This window comes from Brachionichthys hirsutus, chromosome 10 (genome assembly GCF_040956055.1).
Source record: "Brachionichthys hirsutus isolate HB-005 chromosome 10, CSIRO-AGI_Bhir_v1, whole genome shotgun sequence".
Taxonomy (NCBI): domain Eukaryota; kingdom Metazoa; phylum Chordata; class Actinopteri; order Lophiiformes; family Brachionichthyidae; genus Brachionichthys; species Brachionichthys hirsutus.
The window spans coordinates 1,125,614-1,136,205 of NC_090906.1; the positions used below are offsets into that span (position 1 = coordinate 1,125,614).

Consider the following 10,592-nt stretch of genomic DNA (forward strand, 5'->3'; position numbering starts at 1 on the left):
GCATTTGGTCGCTGCAGTTAGTGTCATGACAGTTTATATGATTATTGATTAGGTTTGGAATCCGCTTCATTTGTTTGTATTTGCACAGATAAGACAAAGATAATATATGCAACGATAAAAAAAAACGTTTCCTTGAATCCTGTTTTAGAAATTGAAAGAAAGCAAACCTCCACTCAGAAGTTGTGTTTGAGATTTAAGTGAAGTTTTTATTGAACCAATAATAAGGTGGAACAATCAAGAAATAGTGTCCGACTGCAGATTGCTTTTCTTTTTTTTTTTTTTTTACTGAAGATGTAAAGCTCACCCAAACGCTTTCCTTCTCATCAATTATGCAATGAGCTGACTTCCACGGGAGCCCAGCGCCCTCTGCTGGCAGAACAGGTGCAGTGCGTCTTCACTCACCTCGCTGACGAAGGCCTTGAGCAGTTGCATTGTGGACCTGTAATGACGATCCAGAGCTTTAACGTGTTCATTTCCTGGAGTTTAAATCACGTGACTGGATTCAGCACATTGCTAGTGAAAGTTCATATCGGTCAGAACTGGTTTAAACCTGAATCATCTCTTCATTCTCTTTGAACTGATAAAGATGCAAATACTTGATGACACGTTTTATTGTAATATTGTGTATAAAATCCAGAAGATGAATGCAATAAAAGGGCTGCATGTGTGAAGCCATTTTTGGTCGTGTTGATGGATTATTGATCGGAGTTTGGAGTTGCCCTTTTAGATTTTTTTTATTATTGATCTCCTGGCATGTTTTCTGAGCTGAGCTGAAGGTTGTTTTCATGGCGATAAATCATAACCTGTTTGTCGATCCTGATTTAGGAATGATTTTGTCAGGATTACAATTTAGCAGTTTTTTCCTTTGTACTCTTTTTGATATTTCTGACTTTATATACGTGTGTCGTTCTGTGAGGAGTCTGCATGTTCTCCCCGTGTCTGCGTGGGTTCTCTCCGGGTTCTCCGGCTTCCTCCCACCACCAAATGCATGCCTCTTAGGCTGATTGGTGACACTAAATTGCCCGTAGGTGTGTGTGTGTGTGTGGCTGGTTGTCTGTCTCTGTGTTGCCCTGCGATGAACTGGCGGCTTGTCCAGGGTGTCCCCTGCCTCTCGCCCATTGACTGCTGGGATTGGCTCCGGCTTGGCCCGCGACCCGGTAACGGAATAAGCGGTTACAAAATGAAATGAAATGAAATATACGTGTGTTTGTGTGTGGATGATAATACTTCAGTACATTTCATGTAACGTGTGGAGATGTTGTTCGTGCTGAGGCGACCACGGCGAAACATCCGGCCATCATCCTGACACTGGAGAAGGAAGACGTGAGTAAAAATGTCTTTGTCTCGACCAGGGGTGTCTGATTTTTGAAATATTGCGAAGGTGAAAGAACGCAGTCCTTGAAATATGCTTTATCTGGGACTGAAAGGTTTACAGCAAATTACAGCATCAATTATCTAGGAATAATTGGCATGAAGAAAAGGTGTTTAAAACAAACCCACCCTAAACAGTCTGAGCGCAATGTCAAGAAGATTCTAAAAGGGACTAATACCTGGCGCGTTCATTGTTTTTCTGTTAGCTTGCTTTTGACAACGCTACGCAAGCTAACTTGGCTGTAATATTAAATTGCTGTTACAAAACACTATCGTGTAGCAGTGTAGCTGAGTTAGCGGTTACTTCACCTGTCTATGCTTCCTCTCAATGCGCCGTTTGACATTGCTCCAACAGTTTCACCTGATAGTCTTCATGTTCTAGAGTGTCCTGTCTTCCTGTCTTACGTGTCTTGCGTGTCTTACATGTCATTTTGCATGTAAGACGCTTGTCTTTTTGAGGCCTAGTGCACGTTGTTCTGCAACTGTCTTATTGTTTGGCATTTTGATGCATCATTGTCTTAATGGCAAACCAATGCTGTAGTGTCCATTGACCAGTTTGACTGAATCAGACACAAACTCCATGAAGCGCTCATCTTCTTTTGATAATCCCTGTTGCTCATCCTGCAGAGTTTCAGGGAAATCAACCTTCAGCTGCCTCTCCCCACGTTCCTCTAATCTTGCCACTGAAATGCGGTTTACTGTGACTCTGGCCCCGGGGATACACCTCACTATGGCCGCTGGAGTCGCTAGCTTCACATTTCTGAGAATTGAGTATATTCCTGGGACTCAGCCCACCAGTTAGCATGTCATCTGTAATGGACAAATGTCCACTACAGAGGACATGCTAAATGGCTGGGTCTCAGGAGGACATGACAAGCAGCGATCAAATTTATGTGGGAAAAGAACAGAAAATGTGAATGATTTTAGAGTGGCAGAGAGCACACAACTAATTTGTGAAACAAGCAAACAGGAAGTAACACAATACGCTCACCGGGGTACGTCACTATGTCGATCCTCCCAGAACAGTCAATCTGTTCGGACATCAAACCGATCACCAAACCGATCCATCAGCGTCTCTGTTGGCATCTAGAGTTTCAGGCAGGAACGAGCCAGGCCTCACGAACAGATGAGGTGAGACAGGAAGCTCCTTGAAATATAATGTTTGCAGTCTGCTCTAGAAAAGAGAGGAATAAATATCTCCATGTAGATTCCCCCCCCTCCTCTCAAAGAAAAGGTGTACTGGTGGTAAATATGTTAGTTATTGATAATCAGGGGTTGTGTCACATGTAGGTGTGTGTGTGTATTCGTTAATCTGTGGACTAGCTCTTTGGACTTACACACACACACACTGTCTCTCATTCACTCACTCACCCGCCTCAGTATTCAGCGCTCAATCATCCAGGGCACCGAGCGGCTGCAATGGAAGACCACTGCGAGGTAAACTGATCGCTGTTCCATTATTGAATTAAAAATACTAAAATTCTAAAACAGGGAGATCATAGAAGCAGGTCGCTGTAAAGAACAGGAAAGACACAGCTGCAGTAATTTGTGGCAATGTTTATCATACTAGCATCATGTAAACATATTACCTTTGATGCAATAAAGAATCAGCATAAAAAGTGACGTGGTAAGAAAGACAAGTTAGAATAGAATAGAATAAACGTTATTGTCATTGCACAATGTACAATGACATTTTACTGCGACAGCCCTGAATAAGAAAAAGAAGCAGCTCAAGACACACTCCTGTCTCACACTTCCATTTCAGAGAGGGCAAATGTCATGCTTGAGCAACGCTGGCTTTTGGTCATGGGACGTCTTTTCTGGGTCAGTTTGACAGTGACTCATTCGTGTCCGTATACAGCTTCAAATAAGTGACAGCGTTTGCGGTGCGATTTTTCCATAAACATTCGGACCTCATTTAAGACGACGACTTCAGCTGTACAGAATGTGGAGGTCTTCGTGGTTGCGTTTGGCACTTCGTAATGAGCTGCACATTTTTGAAAGGAGGAGGCAGTCTGGATCGTCAGTCTGGCAGCCGTGCTCTCTCATTCTGCAGCACTGCTCGAGTAAGACCCACAAGAGCAAGCACTTTGGCAATGGAGGCAAGGAAAAACATCCCTTAAACAGGCAGAAACCTTGGACAGAACCTAAGGCTCATGGTGGACAGCCATCTGTCTGGACCGGCTAGGTTTTGAGAGAGAGAGAGAGAGAGAATGACAGGTAGGAGGAGAGTCAACAACAAGTAGATGGATATGGGAGAGATAGAGAGACAAGGAGCAGACAAAAACATAATGTAACATAGAGGCCGCTGAACAAGATACTGACTAAAGATCTGCTATATAAAGCTATAAATGCTAATGCTAGCGATATGGACATCAGTGTTGAGGGCCACAGGTCCAGGTTCTGCAGCACCACAGACAGAAGGACCTGCAGACTGTGACAGAAAAGAGGGACAAAGGGAGAGAGAGCACAACACTACCGGGAAGCGAGAGAGAGAGAGATTACTCACATATATTTACAACATGAATAACCAGATATAGAGGGAGGAGCTCAGTGTGTCACAGGAGGTTAAGCCACCAGTGCTGGCCTGACAGCATATTGATTATTGTATTGATTAACTATAAGCTTTGTTAAAAAGGAATGTTTTTAGTCTGCTCTTTACTCACATCAAACCATTACAGAAGCTGGTTTTGGATGTTTGGGCGGTCCTTTTCTTCTTAAGCCTGTAAGACATGAACTGACCAAAGGACACTTTTTAACTTTGTGTCAATGCGTTGCCTACTTTGGATATGATGGTCTGTAAATGGAGGAACGCTCCAGTTCGTCGTTGTTGTTGTTGTCCTTGTTTTAAGTGTTGGCCTCCCTTTCACTCTCAATCATGTCACCAGCTCACCGGTTAACCTCTTAACACATCAAATGCTGTTTATGAGAATTCAGTTTGTAATAGTAAGTGTTTTCCTCTGTCCAATCAGAGACATGCTTACCTGGAAGAGGGGCGGGAACATGAGGCAGACAGAGACAACTTGCCAATGGAAGAAAACGGAGTGAGCAAACAGCCAATGGGAGAGCAGAGGACGGGGTCGGACATGCTTTATACGATTGAGGATGTCCCGCCGTGGTACTTGTGTATTCTACTGGGACTGCAGGTAAAACCCGGATTGCAGACAGGTATTGCTGCATTTATACTGGGATTAGAGCAGGATGAATCAGATTAGAGAGATTAGTTTCACTTTGGAGTTGAATTCATTCCGATTTGGATGGTGATGTTTTCATCGGATCCTGGACTGGGATTATTCAGCCGAGGGTGGGAGTCAACATTTTGGCTGGGATTAAACTGATTGGATTTAAAATGTTCTTATTCGGTTTTGACATGGATTACAGATGGTCCTCACTCGCTTTGCGACTGGACCTTCAGTACGTGACTCCGTCGTTCAGTGAGCTTCCGCTGTACATGCAGTCCGGTCCAGTTTGAGCTGGAACCAAACCAGTCAGATTGGGTTGAGGATGGGTTGATTCGGTTCGGGGTCGGGTTACCTTGCGGTATCACCTGCCATTTGTTTTAATCCCTTCTCAGCATTACCTGACATGTTTCAGCGGCACCATAGCGATACCATTTCTTCTGGCCGAGGCCATGTGTGTCGGTCAAGACCAGGAAACCATCAGTCAGCTGATTGGTACCATTTTCACCACGGTTGGAATCACAACTCTGATCCAGACCACCGTGGGAGTCAGGTGAGTCGGGGACCGCCGTGGGAGTCTGTGAGCGTTGTGTGACACTCACGCGTGGGTTTGTGGGCAGACTTCCTCTGTTTCAGGCCAGTGCGTTAGCGTTCCTGATTCCCGCGCAAGCCATCCTCAGTCTGGACCGCTGGACGTGTCCCAGTGAAAGTGAGCGTGCCGTGACTTTGCAGTAAATTGTAGCGACGATATTTTGATAGCGGCAAAGCAATCTGTTGTCGTGTTCCTTTGCAGAAGAGATTTATGGGAATTGGAGTCTCCCACTGAACACGTCACATATCTGGCAACCACGCATCAGGGAGGTACAGGACACTTTTCTACGGCGGGTTTGATTTGCTCCGGGTTGTACTAGCAGGCGGTAGGGAGGAATCAGGAAGAAAATCAAGGAGAAAGACTTACAAACCACACTTCAGGGGACGTAGTTCAAAATTCAGTTCAATTGAAGTTCAAGTTGACGGAAAAATGAAACACGGTCGGTCTTTTGTCAGTCCCAGCCAGCTCGATCCGCAACGTCACCGGCTTCGGAACCCGTCGTGCTTCCGCCGTCACTGAGGTAGTGAAAGCGTCGTTGTTTGTGGGTTTCAGATCCAGGGGGCCATCATTGTTTCCAGCATCCTGGAGTTTGTGATTGGCTTGTGTGGGTTGCCAGGTTTGCTCCTGAACTACATTGGGCCTCTTACCATCACTCCGACTGTGTCCCTAATCGGCCTGTCGGTGTTTGCCACTGCCGGAGAGAGAGCCGGGTCTCACTGGGGCCTGTCATCACTGTGAGACCCGTCCTTCTGCCTGTCTGTCTGTCTGTTGGTCTGTCTGCCTGTCTGTCTGTCTGTCTGCCTGTCTGTCTGTCTGCCTGTAGAGCTCCTCATCTCTGACTCCAATACGCCAAATATACATGAACTGGTTGGCAGATAAGTCTTTCTCTCTGTGTCACTCTCTTTCTCTCTCTCTCTCTCTCTCTCGCTCACTCTCTCCCTCTTGCACTCTCTCTCCCTCTCTCTTTATCTTTTGCCTTTGCTCTCTCTCTCTCTCCCTCATGATCTCTCTCTCTCCCCACACAGGTGTATTTTTCTCATCATGCTGTTTGGCCAGTGCCTGAAAGAGACGTCACTTCCTGTTCCTGTTTACAACAGAAAGAAAGGACTGACCACCACCAGAGTCCAGATATTCAAAATGTTTCCTGTAAATGCAAAGTACAAACACAAACTATTCAAGATAACAGATTACAGAGCAAAGGAGAGAGAGAGAGAGAATAAGTACAGCTGCTGCATGTTGGATCATTTGAAGTGGAGGATGGTGGAATGGGGATTACAGTATTCAATCAGAAAGCAGGGTAATCTTATAAAAGCAGCCCTTCACACCTGAGATAGTTGTTGCATACCTGTGCTCCCGTTTAAAGCTCCTTTGTATCTTGATTGATTCCATCTGTGTCACATTGTGCTTGTGTTTGCCAGTTTTGACCTTTTTAACAACGATTTTTGTCGTTGTCGTCGTCGTCGGTCTGCTTTGCTTCCTCATTGGATGCTCTGATGTATCATGGCCGGTTAGTTATTTTCACTCTCTCACATCCTTCTCAGATCATCCTCTCTATCTTTCTGGTTTGGTTCATATGCTACATTTTCACTCTGACCAACCTGTTGCCGACGGACCCTGATCGCTATGGATACAAGGCCCGGACTGACGCGCGTGGTGACATCATAAAATCAGCACCCTGGTTCAGAGTCCCCTACCCTTGTAAGACAGTGAATCACAGACATTACACTTGTCCTAGTTCAGACCAGCACCGGACAACCTTCTGGGCGCTCATAGATTTCTGGTCTCTGATAGGCCAGTGGGGCTGGCCGGTGGTCACGGTTGCCGGGGTGCTGGGAATGCTGAGTGCCACCATGGCGGGTATCGTGGAGTCAGTTGGAGATTATTATGCTTGTGCGCGTCTGTGTGGAACTACGCCTCCTCCAGTACATGCCATCAACAGGTGAGAGGGGAAGCATTGCTGTCTTATCTGACAGACTCCGCCCACAGCCAACATCAAACACTTGTTTGTCCTTTGTCTCAGAGGAATCTTCATTGAGGGCGTCTCCTGCATCATTGCTGGCTTTTTAGGGACAGGAAATGGCTCCACCTCCTCCAGTCTAAATATTGGTGTTTTAGGCATCACCAAGGTAACCAAGGCCATACTGACATGAATGATGTTTTTTATTTATTTGACACGTACATTAATAAATGTAGCCTCATGGGTAGCACGCACCGTGCCGTTAGCTGCGGCTAACGTAGCTTTGCTAGTTTCTCCCTTGTGCCGGTCCCAAGCCCGGATAAATGCAGAGAGTTGCGTCAGGAATGGCATCCAGCGTGAAAACGCCAAAAAAAAAACTTTGTTTGGAAGAAAGTCATACCAGATCGGTCGATCCCCGGGTCAACAACGACCGCCAGCAGCGGGACGCTGCTTGAAATCGCATTACTGTGGATCGAAGACGAAGAGGAAGACGGGTGTATCAGCAGCGAGAAAAGGAGGAATGGAAGAGTTTAGGACTGAGAGTTGGGACTTTGAGTTTTGGGACGATGACGGGAAAAGCTCGAGAGCTGCTGAACACGATAAGGAGAAAGATTGATGTGTTGCGTGTCGAGAAGACCAGGAGACCAGGAGGAAAGGAAGCAAGGCTAGAAGCTGAGGAGCAGAATTCAAGTTGTTTTATAACGGAGGAGAGGAAAGAGGAAGAGGAGGAGTTATCATGAAGGAAGAGTTGGTGCAGAGTGTTCTAGAGGAGAAGGAGAAGTTCTTACGCTCCACAGGTAGGAGGTGAGTTAGAGGAGAAGGAGAAGTTCTTACGCTCCACAGGTAGGAGGTGAGTTAGAGGAGAAGGAGAAGTTCTTAAGCTCCAGAGGAGGACGAGGAAGAGGATGAAGGCAGAGCAGAGGACAAAGTGGTGGAGGCTGAAGAATGAAGAGTGTTGTGTGGCTTTCAGGGAAGAGGTGAGACAGTCTCTGGGTGGACAAGAGAGGCTTCCAGAAGACTGGAATACAACAGCTGAGGTGATCGGGGAGACCGGTAGGAGAGGACTGGGTGTGTCTTCTGGGAGGAAAGGAGATAAGGAGACCTGGTGGTCGAACCGGGAAGTGCAGAAGTGTATACAGGAAAAGAGGTTAGCTCAGAAGAAGTGGGACATTGAGAGAGGCAGGGAGAGAAGGATCTGTACAGGCTGGCCAGACAGAGAGACATAGATGTGAAGGTGTTGACAGAGGTCAGTCGTGTGTAGGAAGATGGAATAAGTATTTAGAGGAATTAATGACTGAGGAAAGTATCAGGTGTGCTCTGTGATAGGAGAGTGTCAGCGAGGATGAAGGGAAAGGTCTACAAGACAGTGGTGAGGACAGCCATGATGGACGGCTTAGAGACAGTGGCTCTGAAGAAGAGACAGGAGGCGGAGCTAGAAGTGGAGGAGATGAAGATGCTGAGGTTCTCCTTGGGAGTGACCAGGTTGGACAGGATTAGGAATGAGACAATAAGAGGGACAGTGAAGGTTAGACGTTTTGGAGACAAGGTCAGAGAGACCAGACTTTGATGGTTTGGACATGTCCAGAGGAGAGACGGGGACTATATCGGTAGAAGGATGCTGAGGATGGAACTGCAGGGAACAGGACTAGAGGACAACCCAAGAGAAGAGACATGGACGTAGTGAGGGAGGACATGAGAGTGGCTGGTGTTGGGGAGGACGACGCAAAGGACAGGGTGAAGTGGACAACGTTGATTTCCTGTGGCGACCCCTCAGGGGACAAGCCGAAAGTCCAGTAGATTAATCTGTCATAAATTACAGATTAGCCCCAAACCTCTTCGATTCATTCTCAGATTTCTACAACCAGACATCTGTAGCTCGCCTCAGCACGTCTGTCCAATCAGACCAAGTTATTACCCTCGCCGAAGGGGAGGCGAGGGTATTGCAATTGGGTCCGTTTGTCCGTTTGTCTGTTTGTTTGTCTGTCCGAGCGCATAACTCAAAAACTAGTAACCCAATCGACTTGAAATTTTTACACAAGCAAGGTTCTGTCCGTGGCTCGGTCCTCCCCGAGAATGGCGTTGATCCGGATCTGGATCCAGATTCTAGAATTATTATCTGGAATTGTGCCTGTGCTGTAACATGGGAGTGTCACTTTAAGAGGGAGGGACACAAATGGCACGATGGGAAAAAGAGTCCAGAAGGATTTTATATTCCTTCAACTCTGGCAACTTAACTGCCAAATATGTCCTCTGATCTCATCCAAAGGTCTGCAGAGAAAGCTTTAAGGGATGGATGTTTAAATTGCTGACCCTGTGTGCAGGTGGGCAGCAGGAGGGTGGTGCAGTACGGAGCCGGCATCATGATCGTGCTCGGAACAGTTGGGAAGTTCACGGCTCTGTTTGCCTCGCTTCCAGATCCGATCCTTGGAGGAATGTTCTGCACACTGTTTGGTAACTAGCTCACAAGTCTTGTGCCAATGCAGGTGTGTTATTGACGGGACGATGATCCACTGGTGCTGGTGTTCCTCAGGGATGATCACCGCTGTCGGCCTCTCCAACCTGCAGCTGGTGGATTTGAATTCTTCCAGAAACCTTTTTGTTCTTGGCTTTTCAATCTTTTTTGGATTGACTTTGCCAACGTACATGGACAGACATCCAAACTCCATTGAAACAGGTGTGTGTAGGTGTGTGTGCGCATGTGTGTGTGTGTGTGTGCGGTGCATTCACGAACCAGGAAACAAAATATTTGCTTTACTTTAACCATGTAAATAGTTATACCTATTTTGTGTTCTTTCACCATTTCATATTGTTGTTGTTTTATCTTTTTAGTGCTTATATTTTTATTTTGAATATTTCTATTTTTTATTTTTCTGTAATTCAAGGGAGCAACCTGGAATCAGAATTTCCTCCCCGTATCTCGTCTCGTCTCGTCTTAAATATCACTGTTCGCTCATTTTAATGACACGTGCTCCTTTCTGTAATGCTTTGTACTTATTGTGAACCTTGACTGTATCTTGAGGTTTTGATCCGACACGTCAGTTCTCTGTGTCCAGGTCTTGCAGAACTGGATCAGATCCTGACTGTTCTTCTGTCCAGTGAGATGTTTGTTGGAGGTTTTATGGGTTTTTGTCTCGACAACACGATACCAGGTAACGTGCAAACATCCCCCATCTGGCCAATGTAATTTACTGAATCAAAGGCATTTGATCCACACTGCTGTTCCCTTCATTAATACTATTAAAACGTGTCTTCAGGTTCCAGACAGGAACGAGGTTTAGTCCAGTCGAGGCCTTCCTCTTTGTCCACTTCAACGTACGATTTCCCTCTGGGAATGGGTGTGGTCAGGCGGACTCGTTGGCTCCGGCGGTTTCCTATCTGCCCCACCTTCACCGGTTTCTGGGCGTCTCAAATTCCACCACCAAGTGAAGAGGAAAAAGAGGAGGAGCCTGTTAACGTAAACACTAGCATGTGACTGAGCAGGAAGCAAACCTGA

At 46.3% G+C, this 10,592-nt stretch overlaps 1 protein-coding gene across 1 annotated transcript; it reads left to right on the forward strand.

Moving 5' to 3' along the window:
• The first annotated feature begins 2,790 nt into the window (after nt 1-2,790).
• On the forward strand, nt 2,791-10,592 carry slc23a1 (solute carrier family 23 member 1). The gene is made up of 14 exons (XM_068744468.1): nt 2,791-2,808; nt 4,344-4,517; nt 4,946-5,103; nt 5,171-5,259; nt 5,344-5,411; nt 5,695-5,876; nt 6,168-6,288; nt 6,684-6,840; nt 6,934-7,081; nt 7,163-7,268; nt 9,421-9,550; nt 9,630-9,773; nt 10,153-10,248; nt 10,354-10,592. Exons 1-14 carry the CDS (start codon nt 2,791-2,793, stop codon nt 10,569-10,571), a joined length of 1,809 nt encoding a protein of 602 aa, XP_068600569.1. The 3' UTR covers nt 10,572-10,592.

Excerpts from the sequence above, each read along its gene's own strand:
- slc23a1 (XM_068744468.1), top strand. Across the intron at positions 5,877-6,167 it reads CACTGGGGCCTGTCATCACT|GTGTATTTTTCTCATCATGC; the intron begins GTGAGACCCGTC and ends CTCCCCACACAG. Across the intron at positions 9,774-10,152 it reads TCCAAACTCCATTGAAACAG|GTCTTGCAGAACTGGATCAG; the intron begins GTGTGTGTAGGT and ends CTCTGTGTCCAG.